At 49.7% G+C, this 27271-nt stretch overlaps 1 protein-coding gene across 5 annotated transcripts in view; it reads left to right on the forward strand.

The window, feature by feature from the left end:
- Window positions 1-27271, forward strand: part of LOC124619545 (G2/mitotic-specific cyclin-B-like) — a 90497-nt gene that overhangs the window by 40665 nt on the left and 22561 nt on the right. For 4 of the 5 annotated variants that reach the window (XM_047146010.1, XM_047146013.1, XM_047146014.1 and 1 more), the window contains exon 5: window positions 9574-9729. The exons of the other annotated variant lie outside the window; for it this stretch is intronic. In XM_047146010.1, coding sequence (XP_047001966.1) covers window positions 9574-9729 — 156 coding nt within the window. The remainder of the gene's footprint in view (window positions 1-9573; window positions 9730-27271) is intronic. 5 annotated transcript variants of the gene reach the window in all.

Here is a 27271-nt window from a genome sequence, read left to right on the forward strand (position 1 = left end):
ATCCCCCATCAACAAATAAACTCTGGGCATGCTTCAGCGACCATCGCGCGACATGGCGGTGGAACGTTGTGTGTCTCAGGGAAAGGGGATCTAGGCTTGACTGCCCGGATCGCAAGAACGGGATAAACCTCTATAAAAAACTTCCCAATCTCAAGGTGTGTCCCCCCCAGGGGCTCAGCATTCATTTGCTGAGTACGGTCTTGGCGACCCCGGGGTCCTGAGCTGGGGACTGGTCAGCGCCGCCAGTCTCCTGTCACCGTAACCCCCGGACATGCTTCACTGACCACCGCATGGCGTGGCGGTGGAATGTTGTGTGCTGCGGGGAATGGTAATCTTGGCTTGACCACCTGGATTGCGAGGAAGGTAAACCTCTATAAAAACCCCTCAATCTTACGGTGTGCTGCGCGCCTATGAGATGCATGGCTGTTGGGGTGGAACAGTTGCAAGCGGGCAACCTCTGGGGCACCTGCTACACCCCAGTTGTATAAGGCTTACTCAGGCACGCGGGGCTCTGTCTGAGCGGACCTTTAGTTCCCTAGCTGCTCGTGGGACCAGTGGATTGGGTGGGCCACTGGTAGGAAAACACACCCAATCGAAAAAGCGACTTCGTGCTGGGAGTCCTCCAGCGCCTGGTGTTACTAGAGATTTATCAGACTGTCGTAACAGAGCACATGCTGATATCCAGAATGTGTTTTTGATTGTCAAACGGAAGGAAGGTAGCTTTGAGAGAGTTTCTCCCTTTTACATCCACAAGGGTCTTGAGGGAATTGCAGGAACACTGGAATCTGTGAAGCGTTTGCGCAATGGGACTCTGTTAGTTGAAACTTCTAGTTCCCGTCAAGTCACTTCTCTTAGGAAAGCAACCTGTCTCGGAGAGTACGCTATTGAGACCGAGCTCCACTCCACTTTGAACTATATTAAGGGTGTTGTGACATGTAGGGACTTGGTGGATATCCCCAAAGACGAGTTGAAATCTGAGTGGGCTGACGAAGGTATTGTCGACGTGCAGCATATTATGAAATGAGTCGATGGGGACCTAGTCAAATCCGACTCGTTTATTCTCACATTCAATTGCCCGAGACTCCCACAGCATGTTAAAGCGGGTTTCTTACGTTTGCCAGTACGGCCATATTTCCCCAACCCAATGCGCTGTTTTAAATGTCAGCGCTTTGGGCATACTACGTTGGGGTGCAATGGGATAGCCACTTGTGGTAAATGTGGTCAGCCTGCCCATGAAGGAGCCGATTGTTAATCGCCTGTGAAGTGCGTGAATTGCTCTGGGAGTCACCCTGTCTGGAGCCGGGTCTGCCCCATCTATCTCGAGGAACGGAAGATACAGGAGATCAAAACATCTAAGCGCATCCCCTATGGTGAGGCCAAGAAGCTCTTTAAGGCCATGCAGCCTCCTGTGTTTACAACATCTTTCGCTTCCACTCTGCAGAAACCGGTACAGTTGGCCACTGTTGCTACACAAACGGAGGTTGCTAGTGTCAGCCCTAATACCTGCATTTGCCAGTGCACTTGGGCTGCTGCGGTTGTTTTGCAACCTGCAGCTCTCCCCACAACGTCGGACAAGGCCGTGGTTGCTGACATTGGGGTACTTCCTGCACCTCCCCATATGGCACCTTCTGCCCAGGCGAGTAAAGCTCCAACTGTTGACAAGGTTCTGCATTCTAAGCCCCCCAAGAAGAAGACGCCGAAGGTGAAGGTTTTGCCACCTGAGGAGACTAGTCAGGGTCAGTGATCTTCTCGCCCCAGGAATAAATCTCCGGCCAGTATGGGCTCTCCTCCAAAGCACAGGGGCAGGGTGAAAATTCAGCCACCCTGATCACTGGCTCCCATATTACAGTGGAACCTGAATGGGTTCAGGAAGCATGTGGCCGAATTACAACTCCTTGTACGAGAGCGCCCCTTGTGCTTATGTCTCCAAGAGACACATTTCCGGGCCACTGATGCTCCTTCTTTACGGGGCTATACCGTGTATCGAAAAGATGATCTGATGGGGGAAAGGGCAAAGGGTGGTGTTGCAGTTTTTGTCCATGACATGCACCACTCATCTGAGCTCCCTCTTGTTACGGACTTGCAAGCAGTTGCAGTTGACCTTCTTGTGGGGCGGAGGCTCACAATTTGTTCCGTTTATTTACCGCCTCAGGATGCAATAGACTCTGAGGCTCTCACAGACCTTATTACCCAACTCCCCCGCCCATTTCTCCTTCTGGGGGACTTCAATGCTCATAATGTCTTATGGGGCTCTACGACTACTTGCCCAAGGGGTCGCATTCTGGAAAGCCTCATGGCATCCGAAGAACTGTGCATCCTCAACTCTGGTGCTCCCACTCATTTCTGTACTGCTTCTGGGTCGTCGTCAGCTATTGACCTTTCCTTTTGCTCTCCAGCACTCGCGGATTCTGCTCTGTGGGAGGTTGCCGCTGACCTCCATTCTAGTGACCACTTCCCCCTTTGGATTCGCCTCCTGGATGAGACTGAGGCGTTACCAGTGCCGCCCAGGTGGCACCTCTGCAGAGCTGACTGGAAACTTTTCAGTGATTTAGCTGTTTCGGAACACCGTGCCAGTGTCCACAAATGGGTCGACCATGTTACAGCTGTGATCTCCCATGCTGCTGAATTGTCGATCCCACGGTCCTCAAGTCATCCCAAGAGGCACCCTGTCCCTTGGTGGACCACTGAGTGTCGCTCAGCCATCCGAGCCCGCCGTGCAGCTCTGCGCCGCTTCAAGTGCCGTCCCTCAGCTGACAATCTTGCGGCCTTTTGGGTGGCAAGGGCCAAGGCGCGGCGAGTGATTAATGAGAGCAAACGACGGTCATGGCAATCGTTCCTGAACTCCATCTCCCGCTCCACTAGTTCTACAAAAGTATGGGAAGCCATCAGGGGGATTTCCGGGAAACGCAGCTAACTACCTGTCACGGCATTGCTGCATCAGGGTTGTCTACTCACGGCGCCGAGAGACATTACCCAGACACTGGCCATGTATTTTGCCGAATCTACTGCCACTATTAACTGTGATGCAGATTTCTTCCGCTACCTACCGCACTGCCATCGAGAGGGATCACTTGGACTTCCGGTCTCCAAATTCTGAACCCTACAACTGACCCTTCACAATGTGGGAACTGGATTCGGCGCTGTCTGTGGCTCATGATACTGCGCCAGGTGATGATCAAATCCTGTACAGCATGCTGCAGCACTTGTTGCTGCCATCCAAGGAAGTTCTCCTGAATTGTTTTAATATGATATGGTCATCCGGCACGTTCCCTGACTCGTGGAGGGAGGCGATTTTGGTTCCCCTCCTCAAACCGGTAAAAGACCGAATGCATCGCAGTAGTTATCGGAGTATTGCTTTGACGAGCTGTGTTGGGAAGACATTGGAATGCATGGTCAACTGTTGCCTGGTTTGGCTGCTCGAGGCCAGGCAGCTCCTTAGCCACTCTCAGTGTGGCTTTCGGAGATGTCGTTCAACTATAGACAACTTGACCCTGCTTGAGGCGGCCATCCAGCAGGCCTTCCTACGTAACCATGATTGTCTAGGCGTATTCTTTGTAATTCATAAGGCGTATGACACTACTTGGCGCCGCCTTATCCTCGGTCAACTCCATCAGTAGGGCTTTCGTGGCCGTCTCCCCATCTTCATTCGATCCTTTCTTTCCCACCGCCTCTTTCGATATAGGGTTGGTAATGTGCTATCTGATTTGTATGTGCAGGAGAATGGTGTTCCTCAGGGAAGCGTTTTAAGTGTCACCCTCTTTGCCGTCACCATTAACAGTATCATGTCCACTATCCGGAGTCCTGCCCAATGCTCCTTGTTTGTGGACGATTTTGCTGTTTCCTGTTCTTCCTCCAGTCTTGTCACTGCTAGTCGGCAGTTGCAGCTTACGATACAGCGATTAGAGGCATGGACTGCGAAGACGGGTTTTACCTTTTCTGCAGACAAATGTGTGTGTGTTCATTTTAATCGTTCTCGATGTCTTTTTACCTCCCCTGAATTGCGTCTGAGGGACACCATTCTTCCTTTTAGCGACACTGTGCGGTTCCTGGGCCTCACTATTGATTCCAAGTTGTTGTGGTTGCCTCACCTTAAAGACCTCAAGGTGCGAGCCCTGAAGGCACTGAATATTTTGAAGTGTCTGAGCCATCGGTCCTGGGGAGCAGATCGGGCGTGTCTGCTGCAGTTTTATAGGGCTTTCGTCCGATCGCGTCTTGACTATGGTTGCACCGTGTATGGGTCAGCAAGGCCTTTGTATCTGAAGATTCTTGACGCAGTACACCATGAGGGTATCAGGCTGGCCACTGGTGCCTTCCGTACCAGTCCCATCCCCAGCCTGTGTGCTGAGGCAGGGGAACCACCGCTCGCCATCCGGTGGAACCTCCTCATGGTGCGATGGGTGTGTCAATTCCTTGCCTGTCCTACCTCCCCTGCGTACCCTACCGTTGCCCGACCGCCTATGGAACGTCTCTTTTCCAGTCATCCCAGGGCAACGAGACCGTTTGGGATTTGTGCCAAGCAGTTGCTAGAGTCCCTTGGTGTGGAGCGTGTGGCCCCCCAACGACAAGGTTTTACTCGCCTGCCTCCCTGGTTGCTCCAGAAGCCCAGCGTCCTTTTAGACTTGTCGGAGTACCGGAGGAGCTGCACTCCTGCATTTGTTTTTACCTCCTTATTTTATGATATTTTAAACCAGCATCCCGACCATGTACCAGTATTTACGGATGGCTCTAAACAGGGGGACTCTGTTGGTTGTGCTGTTGTTTTCCCTGATCAAGTCAAGAAGTTACGGCTTCCTGCGGCGTTTACCATCTTTGATGCCGAATTGTTTGCGATCTTGTGGGCGTTGGAGCAGATGAGATGTGTTCCCAGTCTTAAGTTTCTCATCTGTTCTGACTCCCTGAGTGCCCTTCAGACCATACAACACTTGTACCCAGCGGATACGGTCGTCCAGAACATCCATGATGCCCTACTCCACCTGCAACGGCAGGGGAAGGAGGTTCCTTTCTGCTGGGTGCCAGGGCACGTGGGTATTAGGGGAAACGAACTGGCCGATGTGGCTGCCAAAGATGCATGTTCCCTCCCTCACGTTGTTGAATGTGCCGTCCCCCTCCATGCTGTTACCTCCCTTTTGCGTTTTCGTGTTATGTGTCAATGGGAAGAGGAGTGGCTGGCAGTCAGTGAAAATAAGCTGCGTTTGGTCAAGGCCACCACGTGGCCATGGCGTACGTCCTACCAGTCATGCAGGCGGGATGAGGTTCTCCTCACTCGCCTCCGCATCGGGCACAGTCCCTTAACGCACGGTTTTTTACTCCGGTGGGAGGACCCCCCAATCTGCAGTGCTTGTGGCGTCCAGATAACTGTCCGCCACATTTTACTTAACTGTCCTTTATTCTCTGACCAGAGGGCGGTGGTTTCCTTGCCACCGGATTTGCCCTCTATTTTGCAAGACGACGCAACGACTGTGGTTAAGGTCTTACGGTTTTGTGTCCTGTCCAATTTGTTGCCTCGGATTTTAGGGAGAGGATTTTAATGTGCTGCTGGGTGACTGGCTCACCCAGGCTGTAGGTAAGAGGTCCGCCAGTCACGATTACCTACTTGTTTCACTTCAATTGCTGTTCTCTTTTCCTTGTGTTTCCTTTCCTTTCTTAGTGTGTTTCTTCTCCTCTTGTTTTGCCTCTGTATGTGAGGATTTGTAACTGCGTCAGGTCTGTGTCTTTTAGCCGTTCTCCTTGTTCGCTGTCCGTCTTCGTCCCTTCACTGCATGTGTTCCTGTTTCTATGCGTTTGGGTGCTGATGACCACGCTGTTTAGCGCCCGAAATCCTCAAACCACACACACACACACACACACACACACACACACACACACACACACACGTGTGTCACGTGCTGATGGTACACATGGCTGTTGAAGTGGAACAGTTGTTAGCGGGCAACCTCTGGGGAACCTGCCGTACCTCTGTTGTAAAAGGCTCACTCAGGCACATGGGGCTGTATCTGAGTGGACCCATATTTCCCTAGCTGCCTGTGGGACCCTCGGAATCATCTTCTGCTCTCAGCAGAAGGGTACTGCCTGGGAATATTCACACCCATTTGTCCAAAAGAATGAGAAAGGCTAGTCCTCCTGATACTAAGAATACTTTGGACTGCAGTAACAAGGCTCATGGAGTAATGAATAACAATGTGTTTCTGGTGATAAAGAGGAAAGATGGGACATTTGGAAAAAGTGTCCCCCTTTTATATCCGTAAGTGTTTGGGAGGCCTTGCTGGAACATAAAAATCTATACAATGATTCTGTAATGGCTCATTGTTTGTCGAAACTAACCGGTCAAAGCAGGTAGACTTTAAAAAATTGCAGAAACTGGGTGACTATGATGTTATTGTTGAGACATACACACCTCTCAACTCCAGTAAGGGCATTGTCACATGCAAAATATGGACACGGATATAGCAGAACTGAAGCAAGAATTGGCATCCCAGGCAATAGTTGATGTGGAGCAATGAACGTGCAGGAATGATGGAGCAACTGAAAAGACTGCCACTTTCATTGTCACAGTCAATTCTCCGACACTGCCGGAACATCATATGGTGGGATTCCTTCAGCTTAATGTTTGATCTTACATTCCAAACCTTATGCAGTGCTATAAATGCCAGCGTTTTGGCCACACAACCATGAGCTGTGGAGGTGAAGCAATCTGCTGTAACTGTGGAAAAGCCGCTCATGACACTGGGACTGACTGCCCGTCTCTGGCAATCTGCATCAACAGCTCTGTAAACCACCCAGTCTGAAGCAGAGACTGCCCCGTTTTTGTTGACTAATGCAAAATACAGTTAAGTGACCAAGCGGATCCCCTAAGCCAAAGCTGCAATGAAAACACCGTCGTTGCCACCTCATATTCTTTCATGGTGCAGTAACTTATTCCCAATGCGGAAGCTTTGACAGATGACGCCTAGTGTTCCTGTACCCTCCACAAGCAACTGTATTTGCATGTGTACATGTCAAGGGAAAAAGACTAAAGGCAAAGCAATCCAGGCAGCTGCACCAGGAAAGACTAACAGTTTCGCAGTGAGCATCCAGAAGGTACAAGAAAAGCAGAGGGCCTCTCAACGCCACCTTTCCCCCTCATCCTAGAAGCGACAAGGTGCGGAGAATGGCTCGCAACATTCAGGTTGAAGGCTGTCCCGAGTGCCGTCAGATGTCATTCTTTCCTGTCTGACTTATGAGGAGGATATCAAGGAGTTAGATGCCTTGGATCCAAGCAGCCGCCCCACTCTCCCTCGCTCTTAAAGTGCTTCAACTCCCTGGAGCAAAGATAGGGGTAAATTAAAACCACACCAATGGCATGGCTTCCATACGACAGTGGAAGATGAATGGGTTCAGGGCTCATGTGGAGGAACTGAAACTCCTAGCACAGGCACGTCCCTTGTGCTTTTGTTTACAAGAAATGCATTTTAAAGATACAGATGTCCCTGTGCTACAGGGATATACAATATACTGCAAGGATGACTTATTGGGGGAAGGGGCCAAGGGAGGTTCACAGTGTTTCAGTAATGCACACCACTCCTCTGCTCTCCCCTTGGCTACTGACCTGCAGGCAGTTGCAGTTCAAATTCATGTGTCGAAGGATCACAGTTTGCTTACTTTATTTACCTCTGCAAGATACACTAGACTCTGAGCCTCTCGCGGATCTTATCGCACAACTCCTGTGACCATTCCTCCTCCTGGGAGACTTCAGTGCTCATCATGTCCTCTGGGGCTCGACTTGCGGTCGGGTTTTGGATAGTGTCATGACGTAGCAAGAGTTGTGCATCCTCAACATGGGTATTCACATAAATTTCTCTACTGCTACTGGGTCGTTCTCAGCCATCAACCTCTCTTTCTGTTCTCCTATCCTTGCTGACTGTTCACTGGGAGGTCATTGTTTTCCTTCATTCCTGTGACCACTTCTCAATCAGCCTTCACCTAATAAATTGCTCACCATCTGAAGTTAAGCCCCCAAAATGGATCATCAGCAGAGCTAACTGGATGTATTTCAGCCAACTGGCTGTGTTCAATGACTGCAACAGCATCCAAGGGTGGGTGGACCACATTGTAGGAGTGAGACATCATGCCACTGACCTCTCCAGCCCACAGTCCTCAGGTCATTTTCCTTGTAATTTTTCATTTTCCATTTTTCTTTCTTCAGTATATTTGTGTATCATACATTTTGCACATCAGGTTGAATAGTTTTTTTGTGGTTGGCTCTGCCAAGGATCTCAATTCTGAGGGAGTATCATCTTATCACATGTGTTTCGTTTAGGCTCAAGTCTCCCAGTGATCTGCTAAATTCTTTTCAGTATAGTATCTCCCATCTCATCTTCATTTAGTGCCTTGTCCTGTTTCATTATATTTCCACTATCTAGCTCTTGTGTATATTGTTTCCACATTTTAGTGCTCCCTTCTTTGATTATTACTGACTTGCCAGCTGAGCTCTTGATACTCACACAGTTATTTCTCTTTTCTCCAAAGATCTGTTAAATTTTCCTATGGGTGGCATATGTGCATTCCTAGTTAGACATGCGTCTACAGCCTTGCAATTTTTTTCCGTTTGTCAATTAGTGCCAAATGATCCCAGTCCCAATGGCAATTTTTGTCTCTCCTAACGTGTTGAATAATTTACTTCATCTTGTACATATTTCTTAAATTTCATAATCTGTATAAACTTCTATTACTGTGGTGGGTATTAGTTGAGTGTCTCTTTTGGCCGGAACTGTGTATTCATTATGTTGGTTTTAGTGGGTTACCTGCATTTTGATTTTATTGTTATACGTACTCTAACAGAAAAAAATACATTCAATGTGTATGTGTTTGAGGAATAAACTGAAAATTAAATGCTTCTCACCAAACTTGTACCTCATCTTCCAGTCCAGTGTGATCGGGAAACTAGATGGACAGTGAAACAAAAATAGTATGTCTGAAGAAAAGGAATTTTTGACAAGTGTAAAAGGCACACACACAAATTCTAAAGAGTGTGTTCCAAATGTTATTTGTTTACTTGACATAAGGCAAAAACAGTTATCATAAAGTTAACTTAAGAAATTCTTAAAAAATTAAAATTGTCTTACTAGATATGATTCTAATACAACAGGTCACTCAGTTGCTTGTATAAGTGTTTGGTTTCAGCTATAAATACGGAAATATGCCTCCATACTCAGTTTTTGATAGTGTATATTGACAGTAACTCCACTCTGTCACTTCAATATTAGTTCTGAAGATAAGCGAAGCAGATAGATGGGCAGTCAAGAAGTATTTGTGGGCTAAGGTCAACAATTACTGACTAAACACTTCTTAAAAACAAAAAGAAAGAATCCATGTGCGAACAGTTCAAAAGTAAAGAATACATAAATTTCTGTGGTGGTCAGGACTACTAAGCAGCATAAACACTTTCAGATAGCCAGTACTCATTTTATATAAAACGCAAAACACTCTCTCTTTCAAAAAGAAAAATTTAGGACTTCCCTAAACGAATTGTGTTCATTGAACATTTTTGATACAACTAACAGAAAATTGTAGGTTTCTCATTTTACTTTCTTTCAGGTAAAATACCCGTTGAGGCCAAATTTCCTATGTGGCACAATGACTCCTCAGATGCGATTAGTCCTAGTGGACTGGTTATTTGAGGTACAGGTTCAGTTTTCTTTACTATCAGAGACTATTTTGCTGGCAGTAGCTATCATAGATAGATACTTACAGGTAAGAAACATTTTGTATTCTATACATTTGTAATTTTGAAAGTTATCTTTATGGTGAGAAATAATTATTTGTGTGCCTTGATATTTGTACTGTTAAGTCTGTGACTTAAATAATACATACATTCATGCATACATATAAAATACTCTAGAACCAGGTGATTTATTGTGAGATAGTCCAAAATCAGTTGCAGATGTAATGCACAAATATTGGAGAACAGAGTTAAAAGAGAATATTGTAATTGGATAGATAAAAAGCTACTCGCCAAGTGTCAGCAGAACACACACGCAAAAGGAGGTTATAATTAGGCATGCTTTTGGAGCCAGTGGCTCCTTCAGGCAGAAGGGTTGAAGGGAGAAAAAGATGGGTGAAGGAAAAGGAGAGGCCTAGGAAAAGTGGTAGATTTCAGGGAAAGTCAACCACAACTGTGGGTCAGGGGAGAGTTACCAGATGGGATGAGAAGGAAGGTCTTTCCTTCTCATCCTGTGTTGTAAGTCTCCCCTGACTCATTGTTCTGGATGACAATTGTCAAAATAACTATGGAAAGTCTGTGGGGAGATATGGGATGTTGTGGGGCACACATGAGATTTTATGCTACTGACATTTCGGAATTGTCAAAGTATGATGGAAGCCTTTGTCAATATTCTCCAGTATCACAAAATTCTTGGAATATCATATGACTTCTGGTATGTGACAGGCAGAACTTGTATGAAACACCCTTTATTATGCAACTAAACAAATAAGTCAATGTACACAAAATACAGCACAATTTCATGACACATAAAAATATGCATACAAATCCTCGGTACTTAAAATAAGAGTATATGTGTGGGCATTTATACTATGAGCACACAACAGAAACATTCCAAAAATAAATTCAGCAACTCCTTCACCTATAAAACCATACACCAACTCTGTCTTGAAACAACAGAAGAATGCATTCACTAACCATGGTGGTTAATAATGACATGGCACTAGAGGGAGCGTTGAATGATATGCCACAGCCTCACCGTGTATTCTCTCTCCACTGAAAACTCTGTTTGGATACAGACGTTAGAAAAAAATGAAGCACCTTGTATTTAGAGGAACAGGGAATAAAAAGCTTACACAAGGAGTATAGATAAAATAAGGGGAAGGTAACCACTTACATATAGAAAAGTTAACACTAACTTTTGAGCTCTATTCACACACAAAAATGTACACACTTGTGGTAGCAGTGAGACTGATTACTGAATATCAATTATTGAAAGCAATTGCCCGGGTAGATGGAAGTGGAGAGGAAGTAGGAAAGGAAGCACGAGGCAAGGAGGGAATAGCAGGGGAGTGTGAGACAGGTCTTTCACCAGATAACTTGGTGACTCACAAGAAGATGAAGTGTGTTCAGAGCACATAAGGGATAAAGGGACAGAGGGAGGTAAAGACAAGGAGGGGAAGTGATGATGAAGAGGGACACAGGGAGGGGAGAGATTAAGGAAAAGGGGTGGAGGAGAAAACAGTTCATGATATGGAAGGGAAAGGAGTGGGGTGGACAGAAGGGAAAAGCTAAGGTGAGGTGGTGAGAAAGAGGTTGGCAGAAGTTTAGGCCAGAGGAATTTGAGAGTGCAGGATATGATGGAGAGACAGTTCCCATCTTTGTAGTTAAGAGTAACTTTTGCTGTAATGGAGTATCCAGATGGCCGTTGTAGTGAAGCAGCTGTTGAAGTTTAGTGTTATTGCACGCAGGATGTTTGGCAAGTAAATGACAAAGTTTGCAGTTTACCAAAATTTGCCAGGATCATTCATCTGAGTGGACAATTGGTTACTTGTCACAACCAAATAGAATGCTGCACATTAATTGTAGCATATGGCATATATCATGGCTGCTTTCACATGTGGCCCTGCTTTTATTGGGTAGAAGGTGACTTGACTGACTGACTGACTGGACTGTGGTAAGAGGTGGTGAGCAGATGTATGGGATAGGTCCTGTACCTGCATCAAGCATGAGGGAATGACCCATGGGATGCAGAAATGCAAGCAGGATTGAAGTAGGGATGGCCTAGGATATTCTGTAGGTTTTGTGAGTGGTGGAACATTATATCAGGTAATGCGGGTAGGATTTTGGGTAGGCTATCCCTCATCTCAGGCCACAATGAGAGGTAGTCAAAGCCCTGGTGTAGAATGTAGTAGTGCTTTCAAGGCCAGGGTGTTACTGGGTGATAGAGGACTGCTGGTCGGTGGCTGTTTAACAGGGTTGTTGGTCAGAGGAGGTGGCAAGGGAGATCTGTTAATGGGTGAGTTGGGTACAATATTGTCTGTCAGAGGCTCTAGTAAGGTTATCTACATATTTTGACAACTGCTGCTTTCTACTGCAGATGTGGCATCTGTGGATGGTGAGGTTGTATGGAAGAGACTTTTTGACATGGAATGGGTGACAGCTGTCAAAGTGAAGGTACTATTGGTGTGCTGGATACGGATGGACATATTTATGGAGCTGTGTGAGAGATGGAGATAGACATCTAGGAAGGTGGCTTGTTGTGTTAAGAAGGAACATGTGAAGCGGATTTTGGAGTAGATATTAAGGCTATGGAGGAAGAAGCAAAGGTCATCCCTGCAATGAGTCCAGAACACAAAAAATCATCAATGAATCTGAACAAGCTAAGGGGTTTTAGATTTTGACTGGGAAGGGAGGATTCCTTCAGATGGTCCCCCCTGCGGGTCTGGGGTAAGAACAGATGGTACCCCCTGCGGGTCCGGGGTAAGAATGGGCCCGAGGTATTCCTGCCTGTCGTAAGAGGCAACTAAAAGGAGTTTCAACCGTTTCGGCCTTCCATGTGATGGTCCCCCTTGGGGTTTGACATCCATTTTTCAAAATTCTACAGAAGTACGAGCCTTTTGGGGAAGGACGCCTTACATGGTGTCTCACTGGTCCTCAGTGCACTAAGACCTTGGCACCCAGCATTGTAACGGCGTTGTAACCACACCCGCTATTCCTCAAATTGGGCCTAAACATCTGATGGGTTGCACAAGTTACGCCCATAGTGCGTCCCCATCTGCACCTACGATCATGGACTTTCCATGGCACCCGAAATCCAGCACGGTAGCCAGCCCGTTGTGGTGGGGTCGTCATGTACCCTCCAGGTTGTAGCCCCCCTGACAACACAGGGATCGTACTGCCGATACCTGAGCTGCACCCTCCCCATGTCGGCCAAGGAGTAGATGCCCGTCTCCTTGGGGCATCAGGACTCCCGGCAACGGTCATCCTGCCAGGTGGCCCTTGCTGAAAATTTTCCCGAAGAGCAAGCCAATTGGGGAAGGGCACCTCAAAAGGTGTATCGTGTCCATCGTGCATTGAGATCTTTAGCCCACTTTCTCATCGTTGCATTTCAGTCCTGCCCATTCTCCATCTCTTGGGTGAGGACACCTTCCTGGGTGCGTTTTCCAGCATGCACTATGCAGTGTCGATTTCTGCATTGACGATGACCATGGACTTGCACCTTATATCCAGCACGGTAGCCAGTCCGTTGTGGTGGGGCCGCCATGTACCCTGTTGGTTGTAGCCCCCTGACCACACAGGGATCACTCTGCTGATGCCTGCACCATTAACTCCCCACATACGCCAAAAGGTAGATGCCCATCCCCCTGGGCCATCAGGACTCCCGGCAAAGGCCATCCTGCCAGGTGGCCTTTGCTGCGGCTGGGTGGCGCCCGTGGGGAGGGCCCCTGGTCGGAGTGGGTGGCATCAGGGCAGATGACACGTGATGAAGCGTGGTCCATCATCTCGTGCTGGTGGTGAAACACCAGCAGTCTCTAAGCGATCACGAGCTCAATTCAATGCACAGAAGTACGACCCCAAATTGTTCCCCTCCCTGGCCACACCATGGGAGGACTCTCAGGCTAAGGATGGCAGTGGATCTTATTTGCCCCGGTACGTTGTATGTTTGAGAGCTGATGGGGAATATTTCATGATGATGGAGCCACAGTTTTTTGTTGAGCATTTAGAGGACACATTTGGGGAGGTGGAGGGCTTGTCCAAAATGAGCTTTGGGTCAGTCTTGATCAAAACAGCATCCTCTGCCCAGTCACGGGAGTTACTCGCTTGTGACAAGCTGGGGATGTTTCTGTAACCATCACACCCTATAAGAGCTTAAATATGGTCCAGGGTATCATATTTCATAGAGACCTTCTTTTGCAGTCCGACGATGAGCTGCACACCAATTTAGAGCGGTGAGGTGTACATTTCATCCGGCGTGTCCACCGGGGTCCCAAGGATAATCAGGTTGCCACCAGTGCCTTCATCTTGGCCTTTGAGGGTGATACATTGCCCGAGAAGGTCAAGGTGATGGTCTACCAGTCTGATGTAAAGCCCTATATGCCTCCCCCGATGCGGTGCTTTAAGTGCTGGAAGTACGGCCATATGTCTTCCCGCTGTACTTCCAGCATCACATGCTGAGATTGCAGACGCCCATCACATCCCAATACTCCATGTGCCCCGCCTCCCATCTGTGTCAACTGTGGAGAGCACCATTCATCTTGCTCGCCTGACTGCAGGATTCTCCAGAAAGAAAGGAAAATCATGGAGTACAAGACCCTGGACAGACTGACCTACATTGAGGATAAGAGAATTTGAACGCCTGCATCCTGTGCGTATGACATCGTCTTATGCCGCTGATACAACAGTTCTGGCACCATCAGCTCTGCCAACCTAGGTCACCTCTCAGAGCCAGAAGACTACACCTGCCCCCTTGATGGTGGGGGGCATTTCCCTCCCTGTTGCTCCTGCACCATCTACTTTGGGATCAACAACGCCCCCCCCCCCCCCCCCCCCCCCCCAACCATCGGGGACATCCGTCCCCACTTCTAAGCTGGAGAAGCGTAAGTCTGAACAAGCTAAGGGGTTTTAGATTTTGACTGGGAAGGGAGGATTCCTTCAGATGGTCCCCCCTGCGGGTCTGGGGTAAGAACAGATGGTACCCCCTGCGGGTCCGGGGTAAGAATGGGCCCGAGGTATTCCTGCCTCTCACTAGGAAGGGGTCCCTTGGGTCACTCCCTTCCCAGGTTTCTTCTAGTGGGAAAGACGACACCCGCCAGTGGCTGAAGAGCCCAAAAGCAGCTGGGTGTATGGCATCACGCTCATCCTCAGTCTCGGAGACTGAGCCAGTGAAGTCCTCCCAGACAGGGAAACCCAAGGAGCAGTGAGAGAAATCCAAAAAGAAAACCCCTAAGACCAAGGAAATTGCGGTGGCACCCACACCACCACCACTACCTAAAAGCTCTGCGACTGAGGATGGGGTGGAGATTTCGGCATCCGTTGATGACCTAGATCTCGTCAGACCGTCAGATACAATGGATATAGACTGCTCAGGCAATAAATCAGTAGCAGCAGGTGACTCTGAGGTGTAAACTACCTCATTGAATGTTCCATGCCTTCCCAGTCTCTCGATGTGATCCTCCAGTGGAATTGCAGCTGTTTTTTCCACCGCCTGGCTGAGCTGCGGCAACTGTTAAGCTTTACACCTGCTTTCTGCATTACCCTCCAGGAGACCTGGTTCCCAACAATGTGGGCCCCTGCCCTCCACCGCTATAAGGGATATTACAGGAACCGTAGCGACTATAATAGTGTGTCAGGTGGATTTTGTGTTTATGTCCTTAACTCGGTCTGTAGTGAACATGTGCCCCCTACAAACCCCTCTTGAAGCTGTGGCTGTCAGAATGACCACGCAGGAAATAACTGTCTGCATTGTATATCTTCCTCCAGATGGTGCAGTACGCCTGTATGTATTAGCTGCACTGATTGATCAACTCCCTAAAATGATCCTACTTTTGGGAGATTTTAACGCCCATAACCACTTGTGGGGTGGCACCGTGCTTGCTGGCCAAGGCAGAGATATCGAAACTTTAAATTCGACCTCTGACTCTTAAATATTGGGGCCGCCACACATTTCAGTGTGGCCATTGGTAGTTACTCGGCCATTGATTTATCAATTTGCAGCCCAGGACTTCTCCCATCTATCCACTGGAGAGCATATGATGACCTGTGTGGTAGTGACCATTCCCCCATCTTCCTGTCACTGCCCCAGCGTCAGGCACAGGGACGCCTGCCTAATGGGCTTTGAACAAGGCGGACTGGGGAACTTTCATCTTTGCTGTCACCGCTGAATATCCCCCAAACGGTAACACTGATGTGATGGTTGAGCAGGTGACTAGCACAGTTGTTTCTGCTGCAGAAAATGCGATCCCCTCTCTCTTTAGGATGCCCAAGCCGTAAGGCAGTCTCTTGGTGGTTGCCGGAAGTAGCTGAAGCAATTAAGCGTCAGTGAGCTCTACAGCAGCATAAGCGGCACCCTTCCCTGGAGCACCTCATAGCCTTTAAATGGCTCCATGCCTGTGTTCACTACCTTATCAAACAATGGAAGGAGGAGTGTTGGGAGGGATACATCTCCACCATTGGGTGCCACACGGCACCTTCCCAAGTCTGGGCAGTGATCAAATGTCTTTTTGGGTACCAGGCCCCAACAGCTGTCCCCGATGTTACCATAAATGGTGAGTTATGTACGGACATAAACGCGATTGCTGAGCACTTTGCTCGAGCCTCCATGTCGGAGAATTACACACACACCCCCCCACGCCCCCCCCCCCCCCACCTTTTGCACACTCAAACAGTGGCTGGAAAGGAACGTCCTCTCATTCACTACACGCTGCAGTGAATCCTATAACACCCCATTTACAGAGTGGGAGCTCCTCAATGCCCTCGCATATTGCCCCGACACAGCTCCTGGGCCTGATCGCATCCACAGCCAGATGATAAAACAGCTCTCATCTGACCCAGGGGGTCCACAACTCTTTTGTGGGTACGTGCGTAGCGAGCACAGGACCCCGAGCTAATGTGGCCCTCTTTCATTTCCGGGCTGCGTACCTTCCCTTTCCGCATCCTTCCCCGTCCCCCATCTTCGCCCCCCCCCCCCCCCTCACCTCTGGCTCTTTCCTTCCCTTTCTCCCCCTCTGGGAGTATGGTTTGTGCCTATGTCCGGAGACAGACGGTCGAAACTGTTACAAATTCCTTGCTTTCTACACTTGCAAGTCTTCGTCCTTCCTCTGTCCTTCTCTTTTCCTTAACTCTTCTCTTTGCCCTTTTCTCCGCTGCGGCGTTCGAGACCCCTCTTCTTTCCTTTCCCTTTCTCTTTTTTCCTCCCTGTGCGTGTCTGAAGGCCGACCCATGCATTTCCATGCATAGCCGGTGACGGGGTAACGCGTAATTCCCTGCCCCGGGTAGACAGGTAGGACACGTACGTACCCCCTGGTAACGGCCAGGCCCAGGGAGGGATGATTACCCGAGCTGATACCTTCCGAAAGTGCCGATTGGTCCCTCCGTCCGTTTGTCGGGAGGTGTGACCTGAGGTGTGAGCAATCACCAAAGACGGGAGTGCCCTCAGAGAGGGCCCGCACAAGGGAGGAGCGCGCCATCGGAGACACCAGTAATCATGGGGGATTCTTCCACAATGGTTTCCTCACCTTCCACTATGTCTGCTCACAAGCGTAAGTTCACCGAGTCTCAGCCACAGACAGTTCTTACATCGTTGCCACAGTTCCTTGTTGTTTCTCGGTCAGATGAAGGTCAAGACTTCTCCACAGTCAACCCTTTCATTATTCAGAAAGGTGTCAACGCAATTGCAGGTCCTGTAAAGTCTTGTTCCAGATTACGGAATGGCACCCTGTTGTTAGAAACAGTCAGTGCCCTCCAGGCACAAAAATTGCTGCGTACTTCACTGCTCCACACCTTCCCTGTCTGGGTTGAAGCACACCGCACTCTAAATTCCTCATGTGGAGTCGTTTATACACGCTCCCTCGATGGATTGTGACGAAGAAATTCAGCACTACCTGTCTGACCAGGGTGTAACGTCTGTTCATAGAGTTATGAAAAGGGTTGACACAAACATCATTCCAACCTGCACTGTCTTCTTGACATTTGACAAAGTTCAACTCCCATCGAAAATCAAAGCAGGCTGTGAGATAATTTCTGTTCGCCCTTACGTCCCAAACCCTACGCGTTGCTATCGGTGTCGGAGGTTCAATCACACCAGCCAGTCCTGTTCCAATCCGGCCAAATGTGTTACGTGTGGCAAGGATGCCCATGAGGGTGCTTGTCCACCTCCATCCCCTCGCTGCATCAACTGTATGTGTGACCACGCTGCTTCCTCTCGAGATTGCCCCGTTTTTAAGGACGAAAAGCTCATCCAGGAAATCAGAGTTAAGGAAAAGGTGTCGACCTTTGCTGCTCGAAACTTATTCGCCAGTCGACAGCCCACTGTGCCTCAGACAGGAAAATACAGCACTGTCCTTGCTTCTCCTCGGCCAACAAAGTAGGCGGCCATGCAGACTTGCGACCTCACCTTTAGTGCCACGGTTGTCAGATCGCCCAGCGTAAAGATCGCCCGTTCAACCTCACTACTTTTGCCTGCCCACTCTATGGCTCACCCTTCATCGGGTTCTGCTAAATCTCGAGCCCAAAAGTCAGACACCAAGACTTCGAAAAAAGAGCATACTCATGAAGATTTTTTACGTACCCCAACTTCATACCCATCGGTTCCTCCTTCATCTAAACATCATACTTCCAAGAAGGCTACAAAGAAACCCAGTTCATCTCCTTCTCCGCCAAGGCATGTCCCATCTACAGCACCCCCCCAGGGGGTCCACAACTCTTTCGTGGATACGTGCGTGGCGAGCACGGGGCCCCGAGCCATTGCAGCCTTCTTTCTCTCCCGGGCTGCATTTCCTTTCCCTTCCCCTCCTTTCCCCTCCATACCCCTTTCCCCTCGCCCTCTCCTCTCCCTCTATTGGTATCCTTGCTTATGTTGGCCCCCGCTATCCTCCTGGTTCTGTTGGTTTTACACTCTGGCTTTGTTGCGTAATCATCTCCTCCTTTTGGCATTCCTTGGTCCCCCTCTGGGGTTTGACCTCCATTCCACAATTTCTCTTCCGTAGTGTGAGCCATTTGGGGAAGAGCACCTTACCTAGTGTCTCCGACGTGTGCCCTCCTAGTATATTCCACCTTTTCTTCTACGTCGTTGTCTGATGCTAGGGTGCATAGCCAGCACGGTAGCCAGCCCGTGTGGTGGGGTCGCTATGTACCCTTTTGGTTGAGCCCCCTGAACGCACAGGGATCACACTTCTGATACCTGATCTGTGACCTCCTCATGCATGCCTTGGAGTGGTTGCTCGTCATCCTGGAGCATCGGAACTCCCGGCAATGGCCGCCGTGCCAGACGGCCCTTGCTGTGGCTGGGTGGCGCCCGTGAGGAGAGCCCCTGATCGGAGTGGGTGGTATCAGGGCGGACGCTATGCAGATGAAACGCATAAGGGTCCAAACCTCTGGCCGCTCTTCTGCGGCCGTCTCTCTGCGTGGTACTGATTCCTCAAGTGCTGCTTCTCTTGCCCCTTCGGCCTTCCCTTCCGTGGCTACCCCCTGGGAGGAGGGTCAGGCCCGTCGTCTAGGGGCAAAACCTTTCCCCCGTTATCTAGTTTGCACCAGGACTGATGGAGATACTTTCACCAGTGTCAAACCTTTATTCTTTGTGGAACACATTGAAGACAAGTTCGGCGAAGTGGACTCCCTGAGCAAGATGCGGTCGGGTTCATTACTGATAAAAACTGCTTCGGCTGCCCAATCTGCGGCCCTTCGTGCCTGTACCCATCTTGGCACAATTCCCGTGTCCATTACCCCTCACCAGTCTCTAAATATGGTACAAGGTGTGATTTTTCACAGAGACCTCATCCTTCAAACTGATGAGGAACTTCGGGACAATCTCGGACGGCGGGGTGTTCACTTTGTTCGGCGTGTTCAGAAGGGTCCTAAAGATAATCGTATTGATACTGGTGCCTTTATCCTGGCCTTTGAAGGGGATACCCTTCCTGAGAAAGTTAAGATTATGGTCTATCGCTGTGATGTGAAGCCGTACATCCCACCTCCTATGCGGTGTTTTAAGTGCTTGCGTTTTGGCCACATGTCTTCTCGCTGTACCCAGGACCCTCTCTGTGGTGACTGTGGACGTCCACTCCATGAGGGGAGTCCCTGTGTTCCCCCTCCTGTATGTGTAAATTGTCATGGTAGTCATTCTCCACGTTCAGCAGATTGCCCAGTCTATAAGAAAGAAAAAAAAGATACAGGAGTATAAGTCTCTTGATCGTTTAAGCTACACAGAGGCCCGTAAGAAATATGCACGATTGCACCCTGTGTCCATGACATCTAGTTACGCCTTGGTTACATCTTCATCCCTTCCTCCCCCTTCCTTACCCCCGTCCCGGACCCCTCTCCTTCCCCCCTCCCCTGCGGCTCCCACACCTTCTCCTCTGGGCGCCGCTCCCCCTCCCCAGCCGGAGAAGTGTCCCACTCCTTCGGCGTCTGCCAGTCAAGGGCGCCTCTCCCGGGATGCCCCTTCCCGGCACCTTCCAGGTCAAAGGTCTGCTGCAGCGCGGCGACCGCGAGAGCCGCGGTCTATCGGCCCCCAGGTCGCCCGGTCTCTTTCTGTTCCTGATCTTGCTGCAGCTGGCTCCATTACGCCACACAGCCCTCCTCGGTCTCAGCCTGAAAAGAAGAAGAAACATAAGTCCCGGGACAAAGAGCCTCTGGTGTCACCGGAGGTCCCTTCCCCGGCTTCACAACCGGATTCTGACCTGTCGTTTATGGATGTCGCCCCCTCCTTGTCGGTGACGGGTGGGGACCCGGCGGTATGACTGGATTTAGCGTGTTCAGCCCTCATTTAAACCATCGTTCTGTGGTTCTCCAATGGAATTGTAATGGCTACTATCGTCACCTTCCGGAATTGAAATCCCTTCTTTCGTCCTACTCTGCAGTTTGTGTGGTTCTCCAGGAATCTCATTTTACTGATGCTCACTCACCGACCCTCCGTGGGTTCCGTGTTTTCTGTCGAAATCGGGTCGGACCCTTGCGGGCTTCTGGTGGCGTTTGTACGTTGGTCCGTACAGACATTGCTAGCACGTGGATTCCTCTCCAAACTACATTGGAAGCAGTTGCTGTTAGGGTCCACTTAGACTCTGCAGTCACAGTATGCAATCTTTATCTCCCTCCTGACAGGACTCTTACACCTGCTGCCTTAACCACCCTTCTTCAGCAACTTCCTCCTCCCTTCCTCCTCCTTGGGGATTTTAATGCTCATCATCCTTTGTGGGGCAGTGCCTTTCCATCTAGACGAGGTCTTCTTATCGACCAATTTATTGCAGACCACGACCTGTGCCTTCTTAATGATGGCTCCCCTACTCATTTCAGTGCTGGTCATGGTACTTTTTCTGCCATTGATCTTTCTCTTTCTTCTCCCTCTCTCCTCCCTTCATTACACTGGTCGCCACACGACGACCTTTGTGATAGTGACCATTTCCCGTTGATTATCACGCTCCCTTCCCGCTCCCCGATGGAGAGGTTACCTCGTTGGTCTTTCCACCGCGCCGATTGGCCTCTATATACTGCACAGGTCGAGTTTTCTCCCTCTTTGTCGGGTTGTATTGATGACGTCCTACGTGACGTGTCTGACGCGATTGTTCGCGCTGCTAACCTTGCTGTCCCGCACTCATCTGGACAATTTCGTCGTCGGCAAGTCCCGTGGTGGAGTACGGTCATTGCCATTGCCATCCGTGATCGCCGTCGAGCTTTGCAACAGTTTAAGAGGCACCCATCTGTAGCCAGCCTTTCTACCTTTAAGCGCCTTCGCGCTAAAGCCCGTTATTTAATCAAACAGAGCAAGCGGATATGTTGGGAACGATTCGTTTCTTCCCTTGGTTCCACTGTCCATCTGTCACGGGTATGGGCTACACTTCGCTCTCTCCAAGGTTGCCATCGGCAGTCCACCCTCCCAGGCCTTCACCTCCCAGATGGCATTTGTACGGACCCATTAGTTCTCGCAGAACATCTTGCGACCCATTTTGCAGTGGCATCAGCGTCGGCCTCCTATCCAGCTGCTTTCCTTCATCAAAAACAGCAGGCTGAAGCTGTCACCTTATGTTTCACCACTTGTGAGTCAGAATCTTACAACGAACCTTTCACTGAATGGGAATTTCTTTCTGCTCTATCTGCTTCTCATGATACAGCTCCTGGCCCAGATTCCATTCATAACCAGCTGCTTCAACATCTCAGTGCTCCACAACGGCACCATCTTCTTCGGGTGTTTAACCGTATCTGGCTCCAGGGTGACTTCCCTTCTCAGTGGAGGGATAGCATTGTGGTTCCTGTCCTTAAGCCTGGTCAGAACCCCCTATCTGTTGACAGCTATCGGCCAATTAGTTTGACCAATGTTGGTTGTAAGTTACTTGAACGGCTGGTAGCCCGTCGGCTCACTTGGGTCCTCGAATCTCGGGATCTATTGTCCCCTTACCAGTGTGGCTTTCGAGAGGGACGATCTCCAATCGATCATTTGCTTCGCTTGGAATCCGCAGTTCGGCAGGCTTTTTCCCAGCGCCGCCATTTGGTTGCAGTGTTTTTTGACCTTCGCAAGGCCTATGACACGGCCTGGCGCCATCACATCTTACTAACCCTTCATCAGTGGGGTCTTCGGGGCCCACTCCCGATTTTTATCCGCCAGTTCCTGATCCATCGGTCATTCAGAGTTCGAGTTGGTACTGCTTTTAGTTCTCCACGGACCCAGGAGACGGGCATCCCACAGGGTTCTGTCTTGAGTGTCCTTCTTTTCCTCATTGCTATCGATGGACTTGTGGCCTCTGTCGGTCCCTTGGTCGCCCCTGCCCTGTATGTGGATGATTTCTGCATTTGGGTTAGTTCCTCCTCGATGCCATCTGCAGAACGGCAGCTCCAGGTGGCTGTATGGCGTGCCTCTGCATGGACCCTCTCCCACGGGTTTCAATTCTCTCCTTTAAAATCGCGGGTGGTCCACTTCTGTCGCCGTACTACGGTCCACCCTGATCCAGAGCTCTATCTCGCTGCACAAAGATTGCCTGTGGTTCCACAGTTTCGTTTCCTAGGTCTTCTTTTCGACAACAAGCTCACTTGGCTGCCCCATATCAGACTCCTGAAGGTAGGATGTTTCCGTAAACTCAATGTCCTTCGCTTCCTTGCCCACTCCTCCTGGGGTGCGGACCGTTCCCTCCTCCTCCGTCTTTATCGTGCTCTAGTTCTGTCACGTTTGGACTATGGTTGTCAAGTTTATGGTTCAGCTGCTCCTTCCACGCTGCACGTGCTGGATCCAGTCCACCATCGTGGTATCCGTTTGGCCACCGGTGCCTTCCCTACTAGCCCTGTTGATAGTCTCCTGGTTGAAGCTGGGATCCCCCCCCTTTCTGTTCGGCGGTCCCAGCTTCTGGTGTCTTATGCCCTTACTATCCGTTCTTCTCCCGCTCATCCTTCCTATTCTATCCTATTCCCAGACCATGGACGTCGCCCGCCTGACTCCCGCCCTCGGGCGGGTTTACCGGTTGGGCTGCGCCTTGTGTCTCTTACCCGTGATTTTCGGCTTCCTTCTTTGTCCTGTCTTCCTCGCTCCCTCCCCTCCACCCCTCCTTGGTTAGTTCCTCGGCCTCGAATTCGGATGGATCTCCGCCGCGGTCCGAAAGATTCCATCCCCCCGGTGGTGTTCCGTTCCTTTTTCCGCCAAATTTTATGGGAGTTTCGGGATGCTGTTGTTTTTTACACTGATGGCTCTAAATCTGCTGATCATGTTGGGTATGCCTTCACGTCCTTTGTTGGAACGGAAAATCATCTACTGCCACCCTCATGTGGGGTGTTTACTGCGGAATTGATGGCAATTTCCCGGGCCCTTACCTTTATTAAACAATCCCAACACAACCGCGTTTTGTTATGTACGGACTCGATGAGTGGCCTTCTTGCTATTGACCGGTGTTTTTCGCGCCATCCCTTGGTCTCTGCCATCCATGACCATCTCGCTGATCTTCACCGTGCTGCTTGTTCCATTGACTTCCTATGGGTCCCGGGCCATGTGGGTATCCCGGGTAATGAGCTCGCTGATCGTTTGGCTGGGGGAGCAGTTACTTACCCCCCGTTTTCTGTAACCCCTCCTGCAGCAGATTTACGGCTTCACATCAAATCCCACTTTGCACAGTCATGGGCCAATTCTTGGGAGGCTACTCCACTGTCTAATAAACTTCGTGCCATTAAGGTGAATACAGGCCCATGGCGTTCTTCCTTTAGCCTCTCCCGCAAGGACTCGACCACACTGTGTCGTCTCCGCATTGGCCATACCAGGCTGACCCATGGTTTCCTTTTGCGTGATGAGCCACCCCCGCTATGTGGTTGTGGAGCCTTCCAGTCAGTGGCCCACATTTTGGTTGAATGCCCCCTTCTTTTGGCTCTGCGTGCTAAGTACAGACTCCCCCACACTTTACCTTTGATGTTGGCTGACGATTCCCGGATGGTCTCTCTGGTTCTAGGTTTCCTCCGGGAGAGTGGTTTTTATTCTCAGTTTTAAAGTTTTTAATCTCCCTCTGGTGTTGGGGCAGGGCGGTGAGTGTTTGGGTGTCTCCCACTGTAGGCAGTGTTCAGAGATTCCCGATTCACCTCCCTGACCGGAATCCTCTTTTCTTTCCCTTTTACTCTGTTTTTACCCCTTCTTTTTAAGGCTTGGTTAGTTTTTCTATTCCCATACGTACTTTCTGCATTATAGCAGTTGTACCTTTTAAGTCGCAGGTGGTCTTGCCTATGCTGTTTCAGCATAGTGTTGGGTTCGTTCTCTTGCCAACTTCCCTCATTTGTTTTTACTAATGACAACGTGACTGCCCTTTTACGTTTCCCCTTTATCCGTTTTATTTTTCTGACTATACTGAGATGTCCCGTTAGCAGAATGGAGTCTATTTGAAACAAGGGACTGATGACCTTGCTGTTTGGTCCCTTTAACCTCAAACAACCAACCAACCAACCATCTACAGCACCACCTGGCGGAAATCGCCCTCGGCTGTCTTCTGTGTCACCGAGGTGCACTGCTGGCGGCCGATCAACCGGCCGATCGCTGGTGGCAGGAGCTGCTCCTGAACAACCTATGGATCAGGATCTTCTGCCTTCGGCTGAATGCCATTCCATGCTGTCGGTCGCAAGCTCTGAGCAGTCGTTGAGTTGACAGCAACCTTCGTCCCATTCCTCCATTTTCTGTTCACCCTATGTCCATTATCCACTGGAATATCCGCGGCATTCGAGCCAATCGGGATGAATTGTTGATACTCTTACGATCCTACTCGCCTGTCATCTTCTGTCTTCAGGAAACAAAGCTGCGTCCCCATGACCGCTTTGTTCTCCCTCATTTTCAGTCCATCCGATATGATCTCCCCTCTGTTGAAGGCACTCCAGCCCATGGAGGACTCATGATTCTTCTCCATGATACTCTCCATTATCACCCAATCCCCTTAAACGCTTCCTTCCAAGCTGTTGCCGTCCGTCTTTCCCTTTCTGGATACACGTTCTCTCTTTGTACTGTATACAGTCCATCGTCCACACCAATGGCACGAGCTGATCTCCTTCATCTTCTTGGTCAGCTTCCACCCCCCTATTTGCTGGTTGGGGACTTCAATGCCCACCACCCGCTTTGGGGATCTCCACATCCTTGTCCACGTGGCCCACTATTGCTAGACGTCTTCCACCAAGCGAATCTAGTTTGCCTCAACACTGGGGTCCCTACATTTTTGTCTGCCTTCACGACAACTTTATCTCATTTGGACCTTGCGGTCGGTACTGTTCTGCTAGCTCGGCGCTTTGAATGGTTCGCCCTTGATGATACACACTCGAGTGACCACTTTCCATGTGTCCTTCAATTGCAGCCTCACCTGCCATATATGCGCCCACGACGCTGGAAGTTTGCCCAAGCCGATTGGACACTTTTTTCGTCTCTAGTGACATTCGATGACCGTCACTTTCCCAGCGTCGACGATGAGGTCAAACACATTACCGACGTTATTCTTACAGCTGCGGAACGTTCAATACCACGCACCTCCGAATTGCCCCGGCGCCCCCCAGTTCCTTGGTGGAACGAGGCATGCCGTGATTAAATACGTGAGCGGCGACGTGCTCTCCGCGTTTTCCGCCACCATCCTACTTTGGCCAACTGTATCCGCTATAAACAGTTCCGTGCGCGATGCCGTCGTGTCATCCGCGATAGCAAGAAGGCAAGCTGGAAATTCTTTATTAGCTCATTTAACACCTTCACTCCCTCCTCGGAAGTTTGGAGTCTGATTCGACGGTTCTCAGGCACGCCTAGTTTCTCCCCGGTCTCTGGGCTCACTGTCGCGCATGGTACATTAGTGGACCCCGTCGCAATTTCTAACTCATTGGGTCAGCACTTTGCTGAGATTTCGAGCTCTTCAAATTACCCGCCAGCGTTTCTCCCGAAGAAACGTGCAGCGGAAGTGCGACATCTTGCTTTCTCCTCCCAAAATCGCGAAAGCTACAATACTGTTTTCTCCATGCGGGAACTACAACATGCACTCTCTTCTTCTTGCTCCTCTGCCCCGGGACCGGATGGTATCCACGTCCAAATGTTGCTGCATTTATCATACCATAGTCTGCGTTACCTCCTTCGTCGTTATAATTGAATTTGGACCGACAGTAATTTTCCCAGACGATGGCAGGAAGCTATCGTTGTCCCTGTTTCGAAACCTGGAAAGGACAAACATCTCCCCTCTAGCTATTGCCACATTTCTCTCGCAAGTTGTGTATGTAAGGTGTTGGAGCGTTTGGTGAATTGCTGTTTAACGTGGTGGCTGAAGCCCCGCAGTCTTTTAACATCTGCCCAATGCGGATTCCGACAGCATCGTTCTGCAGTTGTACCGTCTTGTTGCTCTCTCCACTTATATCATGAACAATTTTCTCCGGAAACGCCAAACAGTAGCAATATTTTTTGATCTGGAGAGGGCATATGATACCTGTTGGAGGACAGGCATCCTCTGCACACTTTTCTCTTGGGGCTTTCGAGGTCGGCTGCCCCTTTTTCTTCGCGAATTTATGGCAGAGCGCACATTTAGGGTGCGGGTGAACACTACTCTCTCCCGTAATTTCTCCCAAGAAAACGGGGTACCCCAGGGCTCCATGCTGAGTGTTGTACTGTTTGCCATTGCCATAAATCCAATTATGGATTTGTCTCCTTCCTGATGTCTCGGGATCCCTCTTTATGGACGATTTTGCGATCTACTACAGCTCTCAATGGACCAGCCTTCTTGAACGACGTCTTCAAGGATGTCTCGATCGCCTCCACTCTTGGAGCATCGAAACCGGCTTCCGTTTTTCTCCCAGTAAGACCGTTTGTGTTAATTTTTGCCGACGTAAGGAGTTTCTTCCGCCCTCCTTACATCTAGGTCCTGTCAACCTTCCGTTTTCAGACGTTGCTAAATTCTTGGGTCTTATGTTTGACAGAAAACTGTGCTGGTCCTCCCATGTTTCCTATCTTTCGGCTTGCTGTCTGCGATCCCTCAACACCCTCCGTGTCCTGAATGGTACCTCCTGGGGAGCGGATCGAGTGGTCCTTCTCTGCCTCTATCGTGCCTTAGTGCGCTCGAAATTGGACTATGGAAGCATAGTCTACTCCTCTGCTCGGCCGTCTATTCTTCG

The sequence above is a fragment of the Schistocerca americana genome, chromosome 6 (genome assembly GCF_021461395.2).
Source record: "Schistocerca americana isolate TAMUIC-IGC-003095 chromosome 6, iqSchAmer2.1, whole genome shotgun sequence".
NCBI lineage: Eukaryota > Metazoa > Arthropoda > Insecta > Orthoptera > Acrididae > Schistocerca > Schistocerca americana.